The sequence below is a fragment of the Fusarium graminearum genome, chromosome 2 (assembly GCF_000240135.3).
Source record: "Fusarium graminearum PH-1 chromosome 2, whole genome shotgun sequence".
Classification (NCBI taxonomy): domain Eukaryota; kingdom Fungi; phylum Ascomycota; class Sordariomycetes; order Hypocreales; family Nectriaceae; genus Fusarium; species Fusarium graminearum.
The window spans coordinates 1,856,721-1,876,217 of NC_026475.1; the positions used below are offsets into that span (position 1 = coordinate 1,856,721).

Below are 19,497 nucleotides of genomic sequence, written 5' to 3' on the forward strand. Positions count from 1 at the left end.
CAGATAGATATCAAGTCATCTTGACCACCAGTCAGCACGTATTGGCCGTCTGGGGACCAGCAAACGCAGGTGAGCCCGCCATAATAAGAGTAGAAAACGTCAAGGAGCCTGTAAACCAGTCAGATAAGCTTTCTAAACGGCGTGTACGAGATGATTGGATTCATACTCCTCCTTCAGATAATCAATGATCCTTAGCGTACCATCCTCTGAGACAACAGCCAAGTGTCGGTTATCTGGTGAGAATGAGAAAGCATTGATTCGATGGTTGGACAGCTTCCAAGCGGCCACTGGATTAACCTTTTGGTTTTTGGAGTGAACAGATTTGTTGATACGAATGGTATTGTGATGGGTTCCCATGTTGTTGGCGTCTAGCGACTCGCCACTGGCCCCGTTCGCCATTCCGTTCACTGCCTCCTCTTCTGGATTGAACTGAGCATCTTCTTTCTCCTTATCGTAAACCACGAGCGACCCATCCATGTGAGCAGCCAAGAATAGGTTTTCAGATCCTGGGATCCATCGGATTGCTGCCACTGGCGTGCCGTTGATAGCCCCCTATCATTGGTGTCAGCAGTTCATACGTCGTATCTAAGAATCTTGAGTGCTTTCTCACGTTTTTGTTTAACCGGGTATAACGTTGTGAGATTGGCTCCCACCAGATAACTTCGCCAGTAGAAAATCCCATGATAACGTCAAGGTGCGAAACGCTCTTGGTATGAACATTTACGTCATGGCATAAACAGTGCGCTTTTGTGAAAAGAATCTTGGTTAGATAGTCTTGCTGCTCCGGATATCAGCGCGTGTTTGAGACTTGTTATATTCGCAATCGAACGTACTTTTGTAGAGGATGACATGTCAAGCCATTGGAAGGCACGGTTAATATTAGCAAATGCAAAAATACCATCGTTTGGTCGCTCTGTAAGCTTCTTGGAGAGGCTTTCGTTAACAATGACACGTGAAATGAATGAGGAATTGCTCTTGGTCATGTTATTCTTGGGCTTCCTCTTCTTATTCACATCCTTGGTCGGTGCCTGAGTAAGTAAGGCATTGCCTTCGCCAAAAGCAGGTGCCGATCCTATGGTTATGGAGGCTGAAGCAGCGGCAGCATCACTCGTCGAGCCAGTTCGGCCATCCTCACTGGCCACGCCTCCCTCGGCAGAGTAGCGCCCTTCGTTAGGATGTTCCTGAATACTCGACGGAGCCCCACTCAAAGCAAGTGTAGTAGACGAGAGACCTTTGTAGAATAAGTTCGGGGCTGGTCGGCATTCGAGGGCGACGAGGGAAACTGAGGTACCAGCACTGGCAGGCTGAGGAAGGGTCGATAGAGGGTTCGGGTTTGGGACGGTAGCTTCAGAAGGATGAGGCGGAGGCGTTGCAAGATGTAAATCTTCTTTCAGTGTGTATGTTCCTATTGTTCTCTGTTAATGTCTGTCCAGATGATCTAATGCCGAGTAAAAATGTTACCTTCTCCAACCAAAAACTGCCACTCAGGGCCTGTTGGGTTTGACAATGTATTATTTGTCTCTATCATAGGTACAGGGTGTATTCCAGCGCCATAGGGCCCCATGGTGGGATACCGCGGAGGGGGAGGTAGAACACTGGAATCTCATGGCGTCAGTTTGTGTCAGGCGCAAAGTGATCGCAAGAGCTATGCGCATAGTCGGGATATTGTACGTACAACATGATGAAAGTATATGCACTGCGTGTATATCAGATGGGGGCTGTTGTCGATTCTGTTCGGACTGGTCCGGGCTTAGTCGAATGAAGATATCGCGATATTTAGTTGTTCGGTGAAGAGGTCGAATACCAAAGGTAGAGGGGGCTGAACGGTTGAGAGGCACAGCAGATCCGGGTCGGAATTGGAAGGTGCTGTACGTCACGAAGGCAGACGGAGAGACCCCGAATAGAAACCCTAGTGAGATATCCGACTAATGGTGAATTGACTTGTCAGGCTCAACCTTGAATTGTGAGGCTGGGAGGAAACAGCCGAGGAGTTTTGAGCGGATGTTGGACTTGAATCGGACTATGCGCGCAGGAAGGCGCAGACGATAGTGTGGGGTAAGAACTGGGGAAAGCACCATCAACGGGCAGGGTTCTAAAAGTCAACGTGGAGGTGACATAAATATTGAAGCAGATGCAACATGGGCTCTTTTCTATCTACCGCCGATCTTCTATCAAGCATGCGTGCTTCTCATTAACAGGTTATTATACAGACCTTCAATTGAGTCCAACGAACATGTTCTTAACTACCCAATGGAGTGATGGGTAGTTAATCTAAGAGGATTGAATGCGATATGGCGTGAAGCTCCAACATGTCCGTTAAAACAACTGAATGAAACCATCATATTAGTATAAATTTACCAACTTGGTCATAGGCTAAATACAAAATCAAGTCAAACAATCATTTTATTAAGCGCCCACCTTCAAATGACAGACATGCATAGATTTCGCCAGAAGCTGACTGTGGAGTGCTTTATTCCCTGTAGATTCAGGCTCGTGCGGTGAGTTGAAGTGAAGCGACAGTGGTTGGTTCCCACACATGACAACACACCAAACCCAACCTCAGACAGAAGGCGGGCAGGGACGCATCTTTAATTGATCGTCCCCAAAATCGCCCAATCCTTGCTCGTCGCAACACTTCTTTTCTGCCATCAACCACAACCATCCTAGCTCTGTACCTGACCTGAGTTAGCTGCATCTACTGTGTTCTTGACGCCTGCACTACCTACTTGCCTTGCCTAGGTTGTCTTGCATTGCATTACACTGCTGTGCTCTGTTGTGCTGTATTGTTTCTATTTTCGACTGAAACATGGTCTGATTGATCTGCACCTGACAAGCAATCCTCTTTCACCGTCTCCCTTCTGTCAAGTTCTTCTCTTTAATATATTTAAACAATTGCCATTGTGTCTCGACACTTTCCCCTCCACCATTAGCCCAACGCCTTCACTGCCACTACGATTCATTCCCCACGATCGACGACCGAACCCACGATATCAGCAGACCACAGTCCCCTCTTGGGTATGGAACCTTGATGACGACATACTCGGAACAAAAACTCCAATAGTATCTCCATCATGGCCACTGGTACGAACGCCCTATAGCCATCTTTCCATATACATCCGACCCTTGCCAAGTCATTACTCAACAACCATAATAATAACAAGACATCCGAGCAAATGACTAACCTTCCTTGTGCAGTTCGGATCTGTGTCTGCGGCGACGAAAGTACTGGCAAATCCAGCCTCATCGCCTCTCTTGTTAAAGATCAATTTGTCAACAACAAGATCCAACCCGTCCTTCCTCAAATCACCATCCCACCGAGCATCGGTACACCTGAAAATGTCTCGACTACCATCGTCGACACCTCAGCTCGCCCACAAGACCGGACTACGTTACGAAAAGAAATTCGAAAGTGCAATGTCATTCTTCTTGTCTACGCCGACCACTATAGCTATGAAAGGGTGGCACTGTTTTGGATGCCGTATTTCCGATCTTTAGGTGTCAACGTTCCTGTCGTATTATGTGCCAATAAATCCGATCTGGTTGGTCAAGGCACCACACCGCAGGTGGTTGAGGAGGAATTGTTACCCGTCATGGCCGAGTTTCGTGAGGTCGACTCCTGCATCCGTACCAGCGCACGCGATCATCGAAACGTGAACGAAGTATTCTTCCTTTGCCAAAAGGCTGTCACCCACCCAATCGCCCCTCTATTCGATTACAAGGAGGGTCATCTCAAGCCTTTGTGTATCAACGCTTTAAAGCGTATCTTCTACCTCTGTGACAAGGACCAGGACGGTTATCTCAACGAGCAGGAAATGCGTGACTTCCAAGCCCGTTGTTTCGACAAACCTTTGACCACCGACGATCTGGACAACATCAAACTCAGCATCGCGAAATCGTTGCCCGCTTCTGATCTAGAAAAGGGGATTGACCTGCCAGGATTTCTGCAACTGAACAAGCTTTATGCCGAAAAGGGACGCCATGAGACTATTTGGATCATTCTTCGAAAGTTCCACTATACTGATAGTCTGAGTCTTGAAGACAAGTTTATTCGGCCAAAGTTTGAGGTCCCAGAATACTCTTCTGCTGAGCTGAGTCCTGCTGGTTATAGGTTCTTTGTGGACCTGTTCCTCATCTTTGACAAGGATAACGATGGCGGTCTCAATGATGAGGAGCTGGAGGCTCTATTTGCCCCGGCTCCGGGACTACCTAGTTCTTGGACCGATTCATCGTTCCCCTCCTCGACTGTGAGAAACGAGGCTGGCCATGTTACTCTTCAAGGCTGGCTTGCTCAGTGGAGCATGACAACTTTCATTGAACCCAAGACTACTATCGAATATCTTGCCTATCTTGGTTTTGAGCCTTCGAATCCCAAGGACTCCATCACCGCTGCACTCAAGATCACAAAGCCTCGTAAGAGGAGAAGCCGTCTTGGCCGAGTCGAGCGCAACGTAGTGCTCTGCTACGTTCTTGGTGCATCAGGTGCAGGAAAGTCTGCTCTTCTTGACTCATTCCTCAATCGACCATTTTATGGTCTATACCATCCGACCATCAAACCCCGCCGCGCAGTAAACAGTGTCGAGTTGCCTGGTGGAAAGCAAGTCTATCTTATTCTGGAGGAGCTTGGTGAGCTTGAACCTGCAATCCTCGAGAACCGAGCCAAACTGGACGCCTGCGATCTCATTTGCTATGCCTACGACTCGTCAGACCCTGACTCGTTCTCTCATATCGTCGACTTGCGAAAAAAGTACCCGCACCTTGATGAGCTTCCCTCTATCTACACTGCACTCAAAGCCGACAAAGACAAAACCAACCAACGCTGCGAGCTCCAGCCAGACCAGTACACCTCTTCGCTTAGCATGAGTCTCCCACTGCATGTCAGTGTCACCTGGGGCAGTATCAGTGAGCTTTTCGTAGCCTATGCAGATGCTGCCACGACCCCTAGCACTGCGTTCCCCAGGAGTAACGAAGAAGGGCCTGACAGAACGAGTCTGTACATCGCACTTGGAGCAACAGCTTGTGCGGGCGTTGCTGCATTGACAATATGGCGGCGTGCAACTAACGCTTTATAATTGCTAAATCAAAGCTTGTATACAGTCGAACGGATGTGGGTCATGGTCGTTGAAGGTTACCTATAATTGCATGAGAAGGAGTTCTATTTCCTATTTACAAAGAAAATGATACCCAGTTCCCTTGACAAGCTTGGTCGCAAATAAATATAATAACATCATCTTTTCTTTTCTTGTTTTACTAGGCTCTCGATGCAATAGCAACTCCTCTCTTATATATATAACACATATCATGCTCCCTAACGCCAAGCCCATAATGCCGTTTCCTATATCGGTACAAGGGATTAGACCTTGTAGAAGCAAAAACCAACGTAAAAGCTAGCGGCTTCCATTTCCTCGTCAGATACGAGTAGGGGACCACCGCCACGCTCACGTACGCCCATACGCTCGCTCAGGGGGCCTAACTCCCGATCATCCTTCTCTGCCTCCCAGATCTCGGGGAACGTGCGGTGGAATTGCAGTTCGAGATTGTAGTCTTCGGCAAGAGCACGGAAAGCCTCCCACGGTACGACATACTCGGGTACCTCTTCCACAGCCTCGTCCAGGAAGAAGTTGTATTTCCAGCCGAATGCAGGTCGGAACACACCATCGTCTGGTGTCTTGTCAGGGAAGCGCACTCGATAGATAGAGTTGCCCCATTCAGCAGTCGGCTCCTCCTCACCCTCTTCCAGTTCTCCGTCCTCGGGTTCTGTCTGCTGCGGGGTTGTTGAGCCTTCGCCGTCCTTCTCCGCCTCCTTCTTGGCTTCGCGCTTGACCGCAGCCTCCTCGTTGAACTTGCGAACTCGCTCGCCTAAAACATCAGAGTTGGGAATGCAGCCTATAAATCGCCCTCCCTTCTTGAGTGCACCGGCGACGTTGCGCAGCATGTTCCGCGCGTTCTTTTCGGATTCGAAAGCGTAGTGCATGGAAAACATCATGCTGACAACGTCGAAGCCTCGGCGGTTCATGGGTGACGGGTCGAAGCCGACTTGCTGAATGATTTCAAGATTCTCGATGGTGTCGCCAAAACAGTCCTTAACGTGAAAACGAGCATCGAAAAGGCGAGGTGCCGGTCGTCGGTGGCCTCCTCGCCCACCTCGTCCGCCACGGCTACCCAAAGTTCTGTAGCGATCGCGAGCTTGTTCAATACTCACGTCAGCCGGGTCCAGACCAACGTAGAGCTGAATAGGCTGAGGAGCCTGCTGCCATTTGTTCAAATCGCCACCCTTTCCACATCCCATATCGAGCACAAGAAGGTCTTTGCCGCTGGAGCGTCCAGCCTCGCGCGAGCCAGGGGTATGGTCTTCGTCTGGTGAATATCGCTGAATGATGCAGCTCTTGATCCAATTGTTGAAAACGCGCAGTCCCTTGATCTTGCTGTCTCTCGTTCGCCAGTCGCGACCACGCTCTGGTACATTGTTGTAGTGTTGTCTCACAAGATCGCTGTTGTTTCGGATTCTCTCCTGTTCCGCTTCATGGGCATCGTCTGCCGCAGCCTCTCGTTCTCTGTCAAGCTGGCGTTGTCTGATAGCTTCTCGCTCGGCTTCTGAGATACGCGCACGCGCGCCGGGACGCTTCAATTTCCGAGGCTGTTCGGAAGGAGAGAGGGCGCGTCGCTTTGCTGGTTGAAGCGACTTGGCATTGTATGGCTGGGGGAGGTCGTCTTGCGGTTCGTCGTTGGCACGGCGTTTACGACCGTGGCGCTCATCGCCTTCGGCGCGATCGGAGTCTCGAACCATCTTGGATATCAAATCCGATGGGATTTTTGTCAATGTCAATGTTTCAGTATTGCAATTTAAATGTATAGTTGAAGTTTAAGGATTGGAGTGTGAGATGGTGAAGTCCTCGACTTATCTAATCTCAACTTTATCTGCAGGCGCTTGGGCCATGCAGATTACCCTGCACCCTCTTAACCCGGCAATTTGTTGTTTAGGTAAGTTTCATTGTCGATGCGATTTTGGTAAAGATGTGATGTTTAGGTGTATGATTTTGATGGTTTTTTTTTTATTTAACTTAACATGTTACTCTTCCATACGTAATTGGCACTAAAGTTGTGTGTTTTGCAGCGCTATGGCATGCTGGTATGAAGTACATCTACCACGCCATGAACGATAACTTTGAGGTTGAAGCAAGGTTACATCACAACTGAATTGCCAATTGACATTACATCACTGTGTAACTTGAGTAGCTCTATTAAATAAAAGCCATGCAATTACTAAGCTCAATTGCTATAAATATCCTATGGTATTTGGCGGATGGCTTGTTGATACAGCTTCCAACGATCCAGTACGTACCGTCCAAGGTACTAACATCAATCAGTGCGTGTCCCGCTGGAGCCTTGCAACAACCGCCCGGGCCACTCACTCCACAGTCGCCTTGCCATCCAATTGCCTGCCATTGTCCTTGCCATACAACACCAAGCTCTACCGACCTATCTCTGAGCTTCTCTCGTCATCCATCTCCAAACATAACAACATCACCAACAATCAACAGTAAATACCGTCACACCTAACGAGCCACAAAGCTTCCCCGATATCGCATTCTGCGCATTAAAACCAGACACATACTCGACGACCACCCACCGCAGTCATCATGGGTTCCGACCCCCAGTACGCCAAATGGCCATTGCTGCCTCTTTCGCAGCATGTCTTCACCCTCACAAACGGCTACGCCACTAAGAATGCGCAACAAGCCTCTGTTAAGGCCCTCCAAGATGCCATTGCCCAGGACAAGATGGCTCCTTTTTACCGATATCTCGCTCACCCCCTCGATGGCGTCCTCAACACCGTTGGCGAGGGCGGCGCTTCCGCTCCAGGACGACCTCTTAGCAGGAAGTCGAGCCTGGTTGGAATGATCGCCACCAAGCCTGCTGCTGCCAACATCAGTCTCCCCTGGGATGAGGGTCTTTACAACCAGCTGAAAGAGGACAACGATCGTGAGCTAGAAGAGATCCAGAAAGAGGAGGATGATGCTGTGGAGCAAGCTGGTGACACTGAGGTCATGGCCGCCCAAGGCAAGCGAGCAGAATTCTGGGCTCGAGTGGGAGACAAGGTATGTTTATTTTCGCACAGACCTTTACGACCTGGTAGCAATTCGAGCTCTCCGTGCTAATACCCCATACAGGACAAAGCTATTGCCACCTACGAGAGCCTCTTCGAGAAGACGGGCATTCTCGGTACCAAGATCGACCTCGTTCTTGCTATAATACGTATGGGCTTGTTTTATGGTGATAAGCCTCTCGTAAAGAAGCATGTTGAGCGCGCCAAGGGTCTTGTCGACACAGGCGGTGACTGGGACCGTCGCAACCGCCTCAAGGCCTACGAAGGCCTGCACCTGCTCACCGTTCGATCATACAATCTCGCTGCGCCGCTGCTCCTCGACTCTCTCTCCACCTTTACCAGCTACGAGCTCTGCACTTACTCCAACCTTGTTGTGTATTCTGTTCTCGCTGGCTCAGTCTCCCTCAAGCGAGTCGATTTCAAGTCAAAGGTCGTTGATGCACCAGAGATCAAGGCAATTCTTGGCGATGGCGACGACAAGCTGCTAGCTCTGAGCGGCGCTCTCAGTGCTGGACCAGGTGCCGATGACACCGTTGGCGCGAAGGCACCCAAGACGGCCACCGCTGCTGTGAATCTGACCACATTGGGCACAAGCACTGACCATCCCGAAGCTGAGATGGCTATCGACTTCAGCCCCTTGGCCCTGCTCGTCAGCAGCTTGTACAAGGGCGACTACAAGGCCTTCTTCACGTCCCTGGCCAATGTCGAGGAGCAGTTCCTAAACCAGGATCGCTACCTTCACGAGCACAAGAACTGGTTCATCCGAGAGATGCGACTTCGCGCTTACCAGCAGCTCCTGCAAAGCTACCGTGTTGTCGGCCTTGAGAGCATGGCTAACGACTTTGGTGTCACTGTCGACTTCCTCGACCGGTATGTTAACTGCTACACTATCACATGAAAGAACACAAGCTAATGCCGCTAATCTAGTGACCTCGCCCGCTTCATTGCTGCTGGCCGCATTCCTTGCACCATCGACCGCGTGACAGGCAAGGGTGTTATTGAGACCAACCGCCCCGATGACAAGAACAAGCAATACCAAGATGTCGTGCGACAAGGCGATCAGCTCATTACAAAGCTACAAAAGTACGGTCAGGCTGTGCGGCTGAGGGGTAGCGAGAGAGCATAGATATGAGAGACGGATGGGGAAGTTGGTATTTGGTAATGTCATGCCAAGAAAGACAATGCAGTGGGGGAGGAAATGGGTTAGAAGAAGACGAATCCCATGCCTTTACCTATTTGCTTGACTGTATGATATAAATTAGACAGGCCATTGTGGTAATAGACTTGGCTGGGTCCCGGTGAGGCACCAAAAAGTGGTCTGATGTTCACCCCCCCGCGTCGTCCACACCGAGGCGATAACTGTGGAGTTGGTTGTATGTATTGGATGATGTTATAGAAACAAGAATCAGGCTACCCCAGGATTGTTCTTTTGTACCTGCGCATGCAGACAAGGGTGGCAGACATCGAAAGATCAGCAATACGACAGCATGGTGGTGTGTCTTTACCCCAGGATTGAGTTCTGATACGTCCACACTCCAAATTGGTCTCGGTTTTACATATCATGAAAATTCTAGATTGGTGAACTTCTGTCTACCAAATATTGACTAGTACGCTAAACAATGCAATGTGATTTCCTGTCGAACGACGCCTGGTTTTCTCCTTTTTCTCATCCGCACACCGTGAGTCTCATGTCACAGCGCAGTACCGAATCTTCGGCTCCGCACCATCGAAACTCCTCTGGGGACCCCGCCACAGGATCGGGCCTGCGATGGATGTAGTGGGGCCTGTTTCCAATATCACAACTTCTTCTTATCGTTGTTGCTAGTTCATCGGTACTTGTCGAGGAACTCGTTGTGGAACTTGACGATGCGGCCAACCCACTCGGTACCAGGAGCGAGGAAGGTTGTGCGGAAGTGGAGGGTGTTCTCCTTCTGACCGAAACCGGAACCAGGGACGACGCAGATACCGGTGGCCTCGAGGAGACGCATGCAGTAGAACTCATCGGCGCTTCGGCCCTCTGCCTTGGCAGCCTCAGCGGCCTTCGCGGGAAGGTTGATGGTAGGGAAGAGGTACATGGAACCTTGGGGCTCGGCGCACTCGACTCCCTCCATCTGAGAGAAAGCCTTGTGCAGGGCAGTAGCACGCTCTTGAAGACCAGTAAAGATACCGTCGTACTCCTTCTTGTAAAGCTCGTATGAGGGCTGACCCTGCTTGGGAGGGTTGACCATCAACTCGACGACGCACTGACCAATGACGGGAGCGCAGAGCATGATGGAGATGAACTTGTAGATGTTGGCCTCGACATCGGCGTCAAAGTTGACAAGCTCGAAGTAACCACCACGGTGGCCACACTCGCCAACCATACCCTTGGAGACACTGTGAAGAGAGGCGAGCTCAAGGCCGTCAAACTTGCCGGGGTGCTCCTTCTGGAGTGAGCATAGGACCTGCTTGAAGCTGTGGAACTTGCCGACAAAGACGTTTGTCTGGTAAACCTCATCAGCCATAACGACTAGGTTCTCCTCGTTGGCAAACTCGAGGACGGCACGGATGTCCTCCTCAGGGAGGGAAGCACCGGTGGGGTTACCGGGGTTGATGATGACGATGCAACGGACATCAATGCCATCGGCCTTGGCCTTCTCGTAAGAGGCGCGGATGGTGTCGACATCAGTACCCCAGTTCCTTGACTCGTCGAGCAGGTAGGGAACAGCGGTGGCGTCAAGGAGAGACAGGGTGGCGGTGTAGAGAGGGTACTGAGGAATAGGAATGAGAATTCCGGTCTTAGGAGAGGCGCAGATAACGTTAAGGAGAGTGTTGACACCGGAAGAGGCACCAGCAGACAGGTAAATGTGTTCAGGGTCAGCGGGGAAGCCATCGCGGCCTAGGAGTTGTTAGCAAGACATCATACACACCCAAGGACGGCATAACTAACGCTCGATAAACTGTGCGATGCTTTCACGGATAGCAGGAACTCCAGTGCTGGCGCTGTAGGCGCCGACAGAGCCAATCTTACTCAGGAGGAACTTGGCGCGCTCAATGACATCGGTCTGGTAGCCAAAGTGCTTGGTAAGGGCCTCCTCGTTCTCGAGCAGGATGGGGTTCTCGAGAAGACTAGCGACCTGTCGGAAGAAAGTGATGGGCTTCTGGTCGAGCTGCTGAGGGTTGCCAATGTTGGCAGAAATGATCTCGTTGAAAGGAAGGTCGCCGGTATCGCCCTTTGCGATCTTGGCCCGGTACTCCTCGGACTTGACAGCAAGTTCGCCACGGACGGCATACTTGGCGGCGACTACGCGCTGGTTGATGTTTTCGGTAGTCAATCTCATTTTGGCAAAATATGTCGAAAAAGATGAGGTCTGTAGGTGTAGGTTGAAGTTGTAGTTGAAGTTGTTGTAGTGGGGGTGACGAGCAGTAGAACTTTTTGGCGGGGTACTCGAGGCGAGTAAGGGTCGTGGGGTAGATGCGGCAGTAATAGATTTACTCCAAGAACGGGGACCAACTTTATATGTTTAAAAAACGTCGAATGTTAGCAAAGAACTGGTGGTACTGTATTACTGTACGGTTTGTAACAGCATCCAAATTAAGAATAAAATGTCAATGCTTCGAGGCCTGAGCTGAAGCTGTGTCAAGGGGGCAAGAGGGATGAGACAAGGATGAGGGACCCGGTGTGTGTAAGAGAATGAGAAAGAGATAGGCATACACTGGAGAAGGCTACTACGCCAAGACAACACTGTTGTATAAGTGTAAGTTTAAGTGTCAGAAGGGTATCGTGAACTGTAAGGGAAGAAGAGGAAAAGTCGAGGGCAGAGCCGGATACAAATATTAGAGCCAGAGAAATAGAGTAAGAGAAAAAACTAATGGAAATCCGCATATAGGCAAGGCAGATAGAAGCACCCAATCCATTGACTAACCCATGCGGGCACTACCATGTACCAAGGTAAAGAAGAGGAAATCAAAGGCTAAAGAAGGCCGAAACCCTTCGTTACCCACTCAGACAAGCACATCGACATCGCAAACACGTCCACGTCTGGGGGGCGGATGGAGACCCGGGGTGGATGCATGGGTCGTGGTCATGGTCATGGTCATGGTCATAGCCACTCCGTAGTGCTCTTGTACTGACAAAAGCCTCAAGATGAAGGTAATAAGGTAACAAAGTACGTAGTGTAGGTCAAGGAAATGACGGGGGTTCCCCAAAATCAGCGCATGATGCCCTACAAATTGCCTGACATTGAACGGTAAGAATCCGGGGAGGGTCGCAGAAGAATGTCCATGACGAAAAGACTGGACAAATTGTTATTTGCCTCAGCTCAGTTCAGCCCAGTCAACTGACGGATGACGCTTGGGGGGGACGTGGAGAGGGAGAGAGTGCGTGGGTAGTCTATGCAGCCGGGGTGTGCTGGGGGGGCAGATTTGGGGTTTCCAAGGGCCGGAGCCGGGACCCCGGAAGGCACAGACTCGGACTGGACTCTCAGATTCAGAGTCAACAGCAGATATTGATTCCGCATAATATCTGACAGCTGATAGTTCAAATGATTGCAGCCATATCAAATTCATGATGCAGGAATGGTCTCGCCTCCGGCCATTTTGTCCGAAAGAAACCCTTCGGAGCGTCCCGAAGTCATGACCGATGCTGGAGGTCTTCCGAGACCATCCCGGAGTTTAGCTCGGGGCTACAACACCGCTTTTCGGCTCTTGCTCACGTATAAAATCAAATAAAGAAGACGGCTGAGAATGATTTTGGAAAAAGAAAAACAGACAAGGGGTACAGCGCTTGCAGTTACATAAGAAAACAAAAGGGTTATAAGAGATCCAATAGAACGTCTTGCCTTGCGCCAGATCTGTTAATTGGTATCAGATAAACTTTGCCTCTCTTTGCCTCTCTTTGAAGAGCATCTTGCTCACGGGGCGCATATTTCAACGGGACCGGACCGGCCCTGCAGATGTACAGATTGGAAGCAGAGTGTTTGGTTGGCTGAGGGGATAAAAAATGTACACAGAAAAGTCTTCCATCATCCACAATGGAAGCTCTCTTGTGACAAAACGTACCTGAGATAGCGGGGCTCTGATTGCTCGCCCATCGTTGACCACTGATGGCAGATTCATTTGTCTCGGCACTGACAGTCATTCGTGACGAGTTTAGAAGCGGCTGGCATCGCAGTGTTTGTCCGAGACGGGCTGATGCCACGGGAGTTCGACGTGATAACATGATCGACCACTTCTTGTCTTATCTTGTTTCACGGCTGGAGTTGTGGAGGCGTGGAGAACTGTGAGGCGGAACACAGAAATGAGTTAGTCGTTGAAACCGGCAGTTGAAACAGTATAAGTAAGCACTGCCAAAAATGACTTGCAATTTGACAAAGAATAAATATCCACAAACTCGACGAAACTGACAGTTGAAAGCCTACCTTAAGAAGCGAAAGCTACTCTGTTGTCTGACTAGGCAAAGCAAGAGATAACTAGGTCAGGAAAGTTGATAGTCGATATCAGATCGTCAAACCCTCGTCTCGCTTATTCCCGCGACGGCTAAGTCAGTCAGACAGTTTGTCACTGGTGAAAACCCCGAGTTGTTTGGGCGCAAATGATACTCAACACAGCAAATACCAAATCGTATGGCAGTGATTTTGACAAGAGGTTAAGAAATACAGCTGTGCTAAGTGCGTACCTTAGTAGTCAAGATTAATTACTCGACCTAGTGAGGGGCAATGGTGTTTGTTGGGGTTGTTGGAGCTGAGATATGTCAGCTGCGGCGGGTAAATCAATATGTTAGTACTGATCACGTCGTGCAATCTACGAATAGCTCTTGGAAAGTGTAAAAAGCGAACATGTTTGTCTTAGCTCTTTATACCGCTCCTTAGAGAAAAGAAAATACCCGACCGATATCGTGGATGGTAACACGCCGTACAAGGGTCCAACAACAAAGTGCACCGGTCTCGGATCCATACCTACATGTTTAGCTATCCTTGCTCAAACAAGCGTGCTGGATCTCTGCATCATGTACCGATAATACGATGCAGATAAGATAGTTTATATATATGCAGCTTCCAATTGGTCATTTAAAATGTCAATCAATCCCTCTCGGTGAAACTTCCAGCGAGCCCACTCACCGAGATCAGGATAATGGGTCGCTCTGTAGCGGCGTCATGTTTTCCCGGGTCCCGACCAACGTCGTTGGATCCGTAAATTTCCTATGTACGCTCACAGCGCTTGAGGTATTGGAAGATCAAGCCATCAGATCATCGTCAATCATCATGGCAAAGAAGGGTACGCAAATTGTCCAATTGCTTCAGTGGCGCATCTATTCACAAAAAAACATCGTACTGACTGATCTCTTCTATAGCCAAGGCTCGTCTGGTGCATGCGCGCCTCGTTTCCATGGCCATGACTGGCTTCTTCTATACCTTCAAGCGTCCTAGAACCGCACCCATGATGAGCATGTTGAAATACGATCCCATCGGTACGACCATACGAAATTTATGATAATCCGAACAGCTAGCTAATGCACTCGATTGTAGTGCGAAAGAAGGTCTTGTTCCTCGAGACCAAAAAGAGGAAATAAACATCCACCCAATCTCGTTCGCCGATACCTTGTCGATACAAGACTTTCGACTCCTCCTTCTCTTGCCTGAGCTAGAAACAGCTCGATAGCCGGCTGCCATCACGTACGCGCCATGTAACACTACACTAAAGAGCATTGCTGGAGTTTGGGCCCCAGGATCCTCGCTCTACCGATGCGACTCAACATGTACAACATAGACTACAACTATATCCTCACGACATGGCTGCACTGGCATGCCACTGAATTTAACGATCGGAATCCAATAATGCTGTACATTCTGTATCTGTGAGCTGTGTCTACCGATTAATTACAGACTACGGAGCAAATCATCATCCCATCCTCGCCCACAAATGGTCCCCTTCAAATCACAAAACTGAATCATTATTGGCCACTCCATATGTGTGCCTGTTTCAGCCCTAGAACCGGTGGCCATATGCCATGCTCAAATTTTGGCTCGACTGAAGATTGGTGGAATCGTACGACATTGACCCCCCGTGTCTCGTCTTGCCAGTCTGTTTCTGTGTTAAGTAAATGATTCGCATTGCTTTTCGAGGTATATGGATGTTCAAAGTAGCTGTGACTCACATGCCACTGGCATCTCCATATTCATCTTGACTTTCTGATTTGATCTTTTTCATGACAGGAGCAATGTCATTTCCTTCATCAGCATGAGCGACACGCTTTTTGTTCGGCTTGGCTCCATCCGTACCACCTAAGATAGACTCCTTCGTAAAATCCTCAATGGCAGGCAACTCCCATTTCTCCGTTCTTGGCATTAAACCTGTGCGAACTTGTTCAACCATAGCTAGGTTGGTGCTGCTCGCAGCCGAACTCGCCCTGGCCATTACAGGCCGGTTGTATTGGTCATGATTCAAGGCAGTTCTGATAGGATCGACCTCTTTTGCTGAAATAGCCGCTGGCCGTAGAATGGGCCGTTGAACACTGGGCTGTCGGCGCCTTTGTTGCTCTTGTGCAATTGAAGGCGGAGGGGCTGGCAACGAGGCTTCGATTGCAGGACTGGCTACGACAACTCTGCGGCGATACCTCTCTCTTTGAGTATGGACATCGAGGGTTAAAACATCGCTGAGACTTCTGGAACGTTTTGCGCTACTGTCTTGAGCTTGGGGACTAGGACGTGTATCCTCCAAATACTGCCCCTGGAAGTAACCTGATTCACTCCCGGTTTTGCTCTCCTGTGACTCTTGGGGGGTGACAGTCTGCAGTTTGGCAGCCAACTCGTTCCTGACCCAACTGTGTTCTTGGCTCAAGTAGGAAGCCGTGGACTGTAATATTTGATTGAGGTCAATCATTTTGTTGAATGTGGTGTTCAGGTTCTCCACACGAGGTACTCGTTCACTCATGCCATCTAATTGACCCTTGAGTGTCTCCATAGCCTTGAGATCCGCGCGTTCTCTTCGACAGAGTTCGCTGCTAGTGCCAGCATCGCTCTGTAATTTGGCAAGATGCCCTTGTAAATCAGAAGTCTTCTTACGCTCCTCAAGTAACGCCTCGCGTAGAAGCTGGGACTCGGGGTTGCCCGATGAAACGGATTCCAGTTGCCGCCGGACTTGCTCAAGATGTGCTTCTATCGTGGAGCGAATGGATTCTGATTTCGAGATATCGTCCTGAGATGCAGCACTCTGCTCCTGAAACCTTTTGTCGAGAGTCTCTCTGATTTCGCGGATGGACATTTGTAGATCTTTTTCGGCCTGTTGGCCATTTTTGAGCATAGATGATCTCAGACCTTCGAGCTTCTGAGACCATTCATGAGAAACTCGGTGTAGCGTCTCTTCAAGGTTAACAATCTTTGACTCTCGATTCTCAAGTTGTTGGATGATTTCATTGTGCAAATTGTTCTTGAGGCTATCCCTCCAGACCGAGTTGCTTTCAGAAAACCCGGCCCAGTCGTTCTTCATCTCTTCACAAGTTCTATGAGTCTCTCGAGTCTTGATAGATATGTCGTCTAGATAGTCGACAAAAACTTTCTGACTTTCTTCAAACCACTGCTGGTTTTTAGACTGGGTGCTTTGCTGTTCGGCCATGTTATTATGCAGTTTTTCGAAGTGGCCTTGAACAGTTTCGTGAAAGCACGCAGCAGTCTTTGCTGTGTTTGTCTGTGACGAGATAACATTGTGTATTTCCGACGCCAAACTAGAAAACATTAGCGGAAGCACTGAAGGTAAGTTAGAAATACACACCGAGTAACGATGTTGGCTTCCAAGTTCTCTAGTATTGATTTGAACTGTTCCTTTGAAGGCTGCCCCTCAATGTGTGAACTCAGGTGATCGCTTAGATGATCAAGTCTGCGGTGTTAACAAAATGTTCTGGTGGTAAGTGCAGAGGCTTACTTTTCTGAGAGACAATCATCCATTCTGTCTTGAGTCTGACTTCTCGTGTTGTGTTTATCGCTGTTCTCCTTCAGGGTAGAGAGATCAGACTGCATGTTCTTGACCATATCTACCAGTGTTGATTCCGTTTTGAGCCGGCTTTGAAGTTCACTAGCTGTTGTCCTCTCACGAATGAGTTCCTGTTGCTGATGCTCAAGCTTTATTCTCAGTTCCCCAATGACATGATTTTCTTGACGACATAATTAGTCACTGTCTTTAAGTATGGGAATGGATTCTTACTCTTTTGAGTCTCTCGTTCTGTCTCGGCCCTGTATTTCTCGACACAGCTCCTGAGTTCCTCACGTTTCTTTCGACTAGCCTCAAGAGCTAACTCGACGTCTTTGACATCTATATTACGCTTCTCTTTTCCCTTCTGTAGTTCCATGATTTCTTTGTAAAGAGCATGCATTCGTTTGAACAAATCTTGTTGTTCATCAATGGCTTCGTTGACCTTGTTTCGATTCTTGCAATACTTTTGATGAATCGCTGCGTTGTCTTCATGGGATTTGGCCAAACCTGAACGTAGGGATTCGACCTCGCTGAGTAGTTTCTGGCTTTCCTTTTCGGCCAGAGATCCTTCTTCTTTCCGAGTTTTGTGAAGATCCGCTAGTTCTTGAATCTCTGCGTCTTTCTCACAGATGAGCTGTTTTGACATTTCCAAGGCTTCTTCTGCACAGTGAACCTCATCCTCGAGACGAGCAATCTCTTTAGCTGCCTCGATGCGTTCAGCCTCAGAGATTTGGATACATTCGTTCCAGTGTTGAGCCACATTTTGCATGGCAAGCTTCTTTCTGTCAGGGTCTACTGTAGTTCGAGATCGTCCGTTCCGTCTCGACGAGCGTTTCCTGGAGACATTGCTTGCTCTAGACTGTGGGCGATCAGGATATTTCTCCGACTCTTTGTAGTGATAAGATCTTGCAGCCGGCTGCCTAGACCAGTAGCCACGTGAAGAACGACTTCGTCTCGCAGCCCTTGGAGATTGCGGAGCAGGCATTTCCAGATCGCCGCAAGTGCTAGGAGACGACACGCGATGGTGAGGTGGACCATTCTGGGCAATGTGAGGAAGCGGCAGTTTCAGATGCTCAAGGTTGCGTACTAGATGGCTGTATCAGTACAAAAAAAGACCCCGAGAAGTGATTGATCTTATCCTACCACGTTCGCTCGCTGGGGCGAATGCGATATGACCCTTGTCCTGCGTATGCTGGGATGTTTCGACTGGGTCAGCCACTCTAGAAGGCTGCGGAGAACTTGAAAATGCTTTGGTTCTCGGGGGCGGCGCCGGTAGCCCAACAACAGCAGCTCTACCCCTTCGCTCAGAGCTATTAGCACACAAAACCTCGGGCCCAGTGTCAATGTTCTGAGGAGTCCCCCCTCGAGAACTCTTTGGAGAATAACGCTCCTGTTGCCTGGGAGAGGCTGCAATATCTCGATGAGAAGGAGCAAGAGAATCATGAGGGGAAGGTTGTCTCCCAACTAGTCCGATCTCGGGTAGATCCAAGGGCGGAGGTCGAGGAACCCGTATGTTAGGGGGACGTGGTGGGTTAGGAGGAGGGATGCGTGGAATGGTGCTTGTCGAGTGAAAGAACTTGGAAGTTTCATTCGTCTGAGATTGTTCAGTTTTGGGCCGTTCAGAGAACTGCCCAGGGCGAGGTGGCTTCTTTGCACCAAACGAGAAACCCTCAGAGATGTTGGATATTGATACATCCTCTTTTGGTACGGAAAACCGCTTGACATAAATCTGGCTTGTGTACACATTGGATGTTACCTGAGAGTCAGGGATGACTGAAGGTAGTTTTTCGAAATCTCTCTCATCTCCAACATGACTGAATGATGCTAGGGAGGTATTTTGGCTGAGGCCTGGAGATTGTGATCCTGGTGAAGCGGACATTGTCTTATCACAGGCCAAAAGGGCCTTGATCTTGACAGAGCAACAATATGGCTTGGATTGTGAAGAAGGGCGACTTGATAGAGTATCTGGAGAGAAGAGATAATGCTCCAATGAATTGTGTCGTTGAAGAAGATTTTGGCTAAGAGGAGAATGCTGTCTGGTCTTTCCTGCACCTTCCTTTCCACATTGTACCTTCTGTCTGGCAAATCCAGGAAGTTGTTGCTATGCGACTTCCCGTTCAATCTTCAGTCAAGCAATGATTGGTGTCTAGAGGAAGGCACAACCAGTTTGGGTGTTCAACACTATTTATCTGGAAAGAGCGGACGGGACATTCGAAAAAACATTAACTTTACTTGCTGTTATCCTCACAACGGGCATATTAGTATGCAGACGACTTAGTTGGGGAGCATTTTTACAAATACTATTCTTTTCATACAGCAGTCATGGACCCTTACAGCACATTATTTCCTACATATTTGGCCCAGTTCTGTCGCTGTCCATTCCCATCACAGTTATCGTGTTTAGCAGGCGATAGAAAAGTTGACCTCAACACTTTAGTATAAAAAAA

The 19,497-nt window shown here is 49.1% G+C and overlaps 9 protein-coding genes across 9 annotated transcripts in view; 4 read left to right on the forward strand and 5 right to left on the reverse strand.

The window, feature by feature from the left end:
* FGSG_08447 (uncharacterized protein) overlaps positions 1-1,680 on the reverse strand; it is a gene marked incomplete at both ends in the record, with an annotated part of 2,552 nt that extends 872 nt beyond the window's left edge. Inside the window, 3 exons of the mRNA XM_011322019.1 lie at positions 201-552; positions 834-1,203; positions 1,676-1,680. Coding sequence (XP_011320321.1) covers positions 201-552; positions 834-1,203; positions 1,676-1,680 — 727 coding nt within the window. The remainder of the gene's footprint in view (positions 1-200; positions 553-833; positions 1,204-1,675) is intronic.
* A 1,391-nt stretch (positions 1,681-3,071) lies between these two features.
* FGSG_08446 (rho GTPase 1) lies at positions 3,072-5,069 on the forward strand (the record flags this gene model as incomplete). Its single annotated transcript, XM_011322020.1, has 2 exons — positions 3,072-3,081; positions 3,196-5,069. 2 exons carry the CDS (start codon positions 3,072-3,074, stop codon positions 5,067-5,069), a joined length of 1,884 nt encoding a protein of 627 aa, XP_011320322.1.
* On the reverse strand, positions 4,251-6,862 carry FGSG_08445 (uncharacterized protein). The gene has a single exon (XM_011322021.1). It carries the CDS (start codon positions 6,782-6,784, stop codon positions 5,351-5,353), a length of 1,434 nt encoding a protein of 477 aa, XP_011320323.1. The 5' UTR covers positions 6,785-6,862; the 3' UTR covers positions 4,251-5,350.
* A 613-nt stretch (positions 6,863-7,475) lies between these two features.
* FGSG_08444 (uncharacterized protein) lies at positions 7,476-9,390 on the forward strand. The gene is made up of 3 exons (XM_011322022.1): positions 7,476-8,096; positions 8,169-8,974; positions 9,032-9,390. Exons 1-3 carry the CDS (start codon positions 7,638-7,640, stop codon positions 9,228-9,230), a joined length of 1,464 nt encoding a protein of 487 aa, XP_011320324.1. The 5' UTR covers positions 7,476-7,637; the 3' UTR covers positions 9,231-9,390.
* Positions 9,391-9,654: 264 nt separating this feature from the next.
* FGSG_08443 (uncharacterized protein) lies at positions 9,655-11,477 on the reverse strand. Its single transcript, XM_011322023.1, has 2 exons — positions 11,034-11,477; positions 9,655-10,982 (listed from the first exon to the last, which is right to left on the reverse strand). Exons 1-2 carry the CDS (start codon positions 11,422-11,424, stop codon positions 9,931-9,933), a joined length of 1,443 nt encoding a protein of 480 aa, XP_011320325.1. The 5' UTR covers positions 11,425-11,477; the 3' UTR covers positions 9,655-9,930.
* A 797-nt stretch (positions 11,478-12,274) lies between these two features.
* FGSG_13362 (uncharacterized protein) lies at positions 12,275-12,814 on the forward strand (the record flags this gene model as incomplete). Its single annotated transcript, XM_011322024.1, is given in 3 exon segments — positions 12,275-12,333; positions 12,339-12,489; positions 12,638-12,814. Coding segments are annotated over 3 exon segments (387 nt in total).
* A 1,424-nt stretch (positions 12,815-14,238) lies between these two features.
* On the forward strand, positions 14,239-14,917 carry FGSG_08442 (uncharacterized protein; the record flags this gene model as incomplete). The annotated part of the gene is made up of 3 exons (XM_011322025.1): positions 14,239-14,359; positions 14,436-14,552; positions 14,611-14,917. The coding sequence occupies 3 exons, from the start codon at positions 14,239-14,241 to the stop codon at positions 14,652-14,654; spliced, it is 282 nt and encodes a 93-aa protein (XP_011320327.1). The 3' UTR covers positions 14,655-14,917.
* A 1,168-nt stretch (positions 14,918-16,085) lies between these two features.
* On the reverse strand, positions 16,086-16,570 carry FGSG_13363 (uncharacterized protein; the record flags this gene model as incomplete). The annotated part of the gene is made up of 2 exons (XM_011322026.1): positions 16,086-16,102; positions 16,147-16,570. 2 exons carry the CDS (start codon positions 16,568-16,570, stop codon positions 16,086-16,088), a joined length of 441 nt encoding a protein of 146 aa, XP_011320328.1.
* A 428-nt stretch (positions 16,571-16,998) lies between these two features.
* On the reverse strand, positions 16,999-18,035 carry FGSG_13364 (uncharacterized protein; the record flags this gene model as incomplete). The annotated part of the gene is made up of 2 exons (XM_011322027.1): positions 16,999-17,231; positions 17,282-18,035. The coding sequence occupies 2 exons, from the start codon at positions 18,033-18,035 to the stop codon at positions 16,999-17,001; spliced, it is 987 nt and encodes a 328-aa protein (XP_011320329.1).
* Positions 18,036-19,497: the final 1,462 nt, after the last annotated feature.